General features: G+C 41.6%; 1 protein-coding gene across 1 annotated transcript; it reads right to left on the bottom strand.

Moving 5' to 3' along the window:
• Positions 1-335: 335 nt before the first annotated feature.
• Positions 336-1,286, bottom strand: LOC118222570 (G-protein coupled receptor 183-like). Its single transcript, XM_035408251.1, has one exon. The coding sequence runs from the start codon at positions 1,284-1,286 to the stop codon at positions 336-338; it is 951 nt and encodes a 316-aa protein (XP_035264142.1).
• Positions 1,287-6,299: the final 5,013 nt, after the last annotated feature.

Raw genomic sequence — 6,299 nt, 5'->3', positions numbered from 1 at the left:
ACTGCATTCATTCCTCCAGCGGATGAATACATATAACTTTCAGAGCAAAAAGACTATATAAAATTTGCATTAAATCTCTAACTGACACAATATTCAAGCTTTCATTTCTGACCAAATAAGCTAAATTTAATTGATAAGCAAAATATGGAGACTCTCTCATTTCCATCTCCCTGTGTTAGCTTGGAAATATTTTCACTTCTCAACTCTTGGGGTCAAGTAATGAATTTTAGCATTAAGCATAATTGCCATACCATATTGCATTTGTTATAGAGCACATGCAATGAAAGCTTTCAAAGTGAAACTGAAGCACTTCACATGAGAACACAGAGACAGTTTCATCTCCACTGGCATAGCCGATTGATCTTGAGACTGTACGAGAGGTAGTAGCAGACAAAAGGGTCAAGGGCGCTGTTCATCGAGGCCAAAAAGACCAAAGAGCGATGGGCAAAACAAATACCAGAAGAGGCTCCCTTCCCTGGACCCGTGGTCAAGCGATGGACAGCATTGACCATCTGAACGGTGTGGAAGGGGAGGAAGCAGACCGTCATTATGGCGATAAGGGTGACGATAGCTCTCAGAGATCTCGATTTCCATCTCTGCCGCGCCTTTGTGGACGTGGTCAGCTCTCGCGCTATGAGGGCGTAGCAGGCCACGATGGCAGCGTAGGGGAGGAGGAAACCGACAAGGGTCCCCAGCACCAGGATCATCGGCAGCCAGAGCCACTGTTCATCCGAAAATGTGTCCCCGCAGGTCAAGTGTCCATCCGGCTGGCGAATCAGCGGCCGCAGAGACACAGAGACCCACGGAAACAGCGTGGTGATGATAATCCACACGCACACGCAGACAAGCCTGCGGAAATGGTGGCGCGCGGTCCATCTCCCATAGGCTTCAGGAAATCGCACGGCGACAAGGCGGTCTGAGGCGATGCAGAGCATGAAAAGACTTCCTCCGTACAGGTTTCCGTAGAACACAGCCACGCACGCCATACAGAGGGCATCCCCAAAGCGCCAGATGCTACCCTGCAACCGATAGTCTGTCACCAGGGGCAAAGTCAGCGCCATCAACAGGTCCAGGGCTGCCAGGTTGGCTATAAAGAGCTTAGAGGAGGATTTTTCCTTTCTGAAGTAGTAGAACAACAGGGACGCATTCCCCGCCAAGCTGAGCAAGAACAAAATGCTGTAACTGACTGGCAGAATGATCTGCCCAAAGCTGCTCCTGTCACATGAATTCAGGATCGGCAGTGTTTGGTTGTTTTCTTCGGATTCAGCAACAGATAAATTTTCCATCTTGAGTGTTACAGCAGCAAACTGCAAAGGAGAAGTTTAACTGTCATTGCCTCATATGACGATAGCATATACAACCACACTTCCTTTTTAGAACAAGCTCGTCGGACAGAAGAGCATGTTCACAAAGCAGTGTGGTTAACCTCTGCTATGATTGACACAGTCTCCTGTCGAGAGATGAACAAAACAGTTTCCTGTCCTCAATACTCCAATTAACAAGACCAGGTTAAAACCTAGTATATGGCTGGACCAATGGTGTAACTTCATCACTCATTCAGTCAGTCACAGACATTCGCGTTTGTAGGGCTGTTGCAGTCCAGCCAAAAATAGCGCTTTCTGTCTCGTGTTCCAAATGTGGCATATTTTACAAGGTCTGTACATATATTGTCAATGTTTGCATATTATTGTGTGTCCTCAACACAATCCTAGTTGTGTGACAACCAACCATTTTGTTATGTTTGTAGAAAAAAAAATCAAAAATCAATGATTAAGGCTCAGGACCTGCATACTGCATACTACTGTGTGCGTGTGTGTGTGTGGTGGGAGGGAGGTACCCTGTGTGTGAATGTGGGAGAGGGTAGGGTAGCTATATGAATGACAGAGGTAGAAAGCAGGCTGCCTGTTTGAGTTCCATCAGAAAAGTTTTTGTTGTTCAGCCAAAATGTATTTAGCAACTTGTACTTTTTCCATGGACTGCAAACCTAATCCAAATATCATCCATATCAACTTTGGTGTGTATTAGATGTATGTGTAATTTGCAAAAATTTGAAAACTGCAATTTTAAAGTGGCACTTTAGTGCTATAGCACCACCTATAGGCTATATTGCACTGTACTGTAACAATGCATTCCTGTGCATACTGATCCACAATATGGGTATCATGCCCTGAAGTAACGTTGCAATTAACCAAAATTTGGAGCTATGTGCATAATTTTGTCAGGCATTTTTGTGAAATTCAAACTGTTGTCCTGCAGTCATCTTTGCACATATCTATGAGTCCTTCACAGTTGTTCATTAGCGAATCACAGTATTTTGCCATTTGGAAGGGGAGTGCCTCTTCAGCCCCTAACCTATCGCATTATAGAGCGACCATGAGTTCTGGGTGGTAATACTGGTATTTCATTTCAGAGCAGAGGGTTTTGAGGAATGCTGGAGATTGATTACTTACATTTGGCTGTTTAGTGCCATCTGCTGGATCCACAGTGCAAATAAAATTTCCACTTTCCCCAACTATTTGCATAGAGCACACTGATATACAATGCCCTCTATAATGTTTTGGATAGATACATTTTTTTCTTGATTTGGCTATGTACTCCACAATTTTAGATTTGTAATCAAACTATTCATATGTTCATTTTTGCCTCCACACTTTGTTCTTGCCATCAGTTTGACACAAGTAAACCTTGGGCTCATCTGTCAAGTCTTCACAAGACTTTTTTTCCAGAACTCTGTTGGCTTTTGTGTACTTTTCTTTTACAACTGTGCCCTGCTCATCCCGTTTTGTGGTTAGCTAATGGTCTGCACCTTGCAGTGTAGCCTCTGTAGTTGTTCTGGGGATAGTAGTCACTGAGATATCCACGCCTGCCTCCTGAAGACTGTTTCTGTTCTGTCGGACAGGTGTTTTGGGGTTTTTGTTTGTTATGATGAGAATTCTTCGGGCATCAGCTGTAAGTGTTTTCCTTGGGCTACCAGGCCCTTTGTGTTTACTGACCTCACCAGTACGCTATTTCTGTATGTATAAAAATACACCTAATAAAAGCTGAGAATCTGTATTTTAACCCCATGGAATTGTTTGATTGCAAATCTAAAAGCTTGGAGCACAGAGGAAAATCAAGAAAAAAATATGGCTTTGTCCCAAATGGAGGGAACTGCCTGCAACATTCAGTACAAAATGAAGGAGGCTGAATTATCTTCAGGTCACTTTATTAGTTTTAATTGTGGAGTAGGTGTTGTTATTGTGATAATACCCATGTGTAATTTGAGTATGCTGGCAGAGTGTAATATCCCAAAATAGAGACATTTACTGTATAATCACTATATAGACTGTTGTTTTCACAGACAGTGATGTTTATTCCATTATTATTGCTCAGAAATGCACTAGAAATGAATTCAGAATTTATTTTACTTCATTTTAAAGGATTTTCTTTAAAATGCATGATATATAAATGATCTGATTTCATGAAGAAAACTTCTGTGCCCATTTTAGGTTCACATAGAGTTCATTTGGATCTCTGGCAGGATATTTGAATGATTAAATAAACAGCCGAGTCCCAGGATTGTCTCAGTGTTGATATACAGTCGTAACAGCTAAGATGGATCCACAAATAATTTCAAATTTAAAATAATAAATAAACTAGACAAAAACTCTATCCTTACTTGTGTTAGACACTGTAAATGATAGCCAATTTTAAGCATTCACTTTTTATAAGCAACCATGAAAGAAAACAGGAAATCTGTAGGGAATCTGTAAAGTTCATGTGGAGTTCACAGGAGTGTTTGGCAGGAGAGGCCATGAATGACAATAAAAAACAGACACTTTACAGGATTGTTCCATTTTGCAATTTTCTCCTCTGCTCGGCACTACACTGTTAGGCTATGTGGCCCATAGGGTATAAAGTAGTCACTCTATCACAGGTGAGAGTATTGGAGAGGTGCACAGCCGTGGGTGTGCTTGTGTGTGGGTGGGGGCAGAAACTCAAGAGACACATTTCCAGAAAACAGTGATTCCTGAAAAAAAGTGATAAAACTAAACAGGTTACAGAACAGGTCAAGCAGAACTATTTATGAAAACTATAAATCACTGCGTTGGGGACTGGCTATGAATTATCACAGCCATTGCGTGGGTGTCTGTGAGAGTCAACATTTTTAAAGGGATAGTTTTCTTTCTGGAGGTATTTTTAATGATCTGATTTCAGTTTTAGTGTATGAATTTCCCAGAGAGCTTTTGTGTGTTGCAGGACATTTGAAATATTCAGATATCTCATGATATCCCACTGGATTTTCAATGGTGGGAATTATAGCGAATTCAGTGGTCTGTGGTCTAAAGAAAGAAAATACACTTCAAATAACTCCATAACAGCTTGTATAGTCACATTATATTTACTGAGGCCATGCCCTTGAGTCGATTCATTTGATAATATTTATTCACAGTTGTAAGCATAAAAATCTATTTTATATTCTTCTGGTAGTTCTTTTCCTCTCAGTTCTCAAGCAGCACAAGCACTTAGCTCCCAAGGACCCATTAAGTAATGTTGATAAGGAGTTGCATAGCCGTAGGAAATAGTTGAACTGGAAATAATATTAAATCTATTTAATAATATAAAACCCCACATGTACAACCTCAGGGGGTATAATGTCTCATATCGCACAAGCTACAATATTTTGGAGTTACCCATATAACTGAAACTATACTCCATATTACTGAACATGGCCAGCAGGTGTCATTGTATCCAAACAAAGCAATTTAAACATGCTCCTGAGAACAACAGTTCCCAAATCGTCTGATTTCAGGGCACACGTAATGAGTGCACAACTTATCTGTGACCTATACTGTATTAAAATACAAACTAGCTGTATGTGCGCTGTAACTAGCATTCAATTTGACCGGTGTGAGTGACTATGGACAGTGCTTGACACTGTGAGGAAAATGAGCCTCATGATCCACCTCAGCCCTTCTGTCACAAGGTAGTGTGGAGATGCAGTCATAAAGAGCATTACGGCTTTGCTGCTCTTCAATAAATTAGAATGGGACTGAGTGAGCTACAGACATGCAGACCTGCCCCTTGTGTCATTATATCTCACATCGGCCATTACCGCCTATCCCGTACATTTAAATAATAGGAAATGGCACTGCTGAAAGATGAACAAAAAAGGCACAATGAAACATGTGAGGAAGTTCTCTCAGGGTCACAGGGCCCTGTCACACAGGGCCACACCCCTTTTATTCAGGGTTTTGCCCTACTCCTGGGATCTGCCCGTACAGGCATTTCTTATGTATGAAGTCATGGCATGATATTTGTGCTGTGTGATGTCTGCACTGAATGATGTCAGTACCGCACGATGCCTGGTGTTTGTACTGCACATTGCGCGTACTGCATGAAGCCAGTGCTGTAAGATGTCAGTGCAGCATGGTGTCGATGATGCCAGATATCAGAGGAGCATGGTGTCTACATGGAGTGTTGTATGTGTTAGTTATCTGTGTGTGTTAGATATCTGGCATCTTTACTGAATGTGGAAGTCACAGGGCCATTCCACAGACAACAAAAACAGATATAAACACTCTGTTCTGTTCTCTGCTGTCCTTCCGAACAGAACCAGGACTTCTATTACTTGCTGTTTTACTTTGAAGCTTGAGCTACAATAAAAAACCCTTCAAGCTCTTTTTTCTTAAAAGAGAAACAAACATACAAAAACACAAAAAATCAAAACAGAAACAATTCTCTAAAATCTCTAAATCGTTCCAGGATTTCAAAACCCAGCTATGATGAATTATGGATATAACATCTTCACTATTTGTGAGAACTGAAAGCCAAATGTATGATCATGAAGGTTTTACATAACGCCACTGGCTCTAAACCTGCCTTGGAGCTATTCATTACAGGAAAGAGAAATAGCAACTTATCGCCTTATATTAGGTGATGCGTCTCATTCTCTTTCCTTTTTGGCATCTCCAATCGCACCTGAATTTGGATCGTCCAATTTGTGAACTATGCACAAGTGTGCTCATACTGTATATGCTCCGGTGAAGGGTAAAGACAACTTTTTCTCCTCCAAAACACAAGGTGCCAGCCATCAGCTTCTTTTCCCACTGCAAGCACGGAGGAGACCCAATCAGACCTGTGCACAGAGAGCAAGTCACGGGGGCCCAGACAACCAACAGAAGTTACTCGAGCAATGAACACTGCTACCCACACCCAGGGGGGCTGCATGGGATTGTGCATTTACAGAGTGATCTACCTAACAGGCCGTTTCTCTTTTCTTTGTTTTGTTTTGTTACTCAAGGACAGGGCTCAACATT

This window comes from Anguilla anguilla, chromosome 3 (genome assembly GCF_013347855.1).
Source record: "Anguilla anguilla isolate fAngAng1 chromosome 3, fAngAng1.pri, whole genome shotgun sequence".
Taxonomy (NCBI): domain Eukaryota; kingdom Metazoa; phylum Chordata; class Actinopteri; order Anguilliformes; family Anguillidae; genus Anguilla; species Anguilla anguilla.
This window is presented reverse-complemented; position numbering and strand designations above follow the sequence as displayed.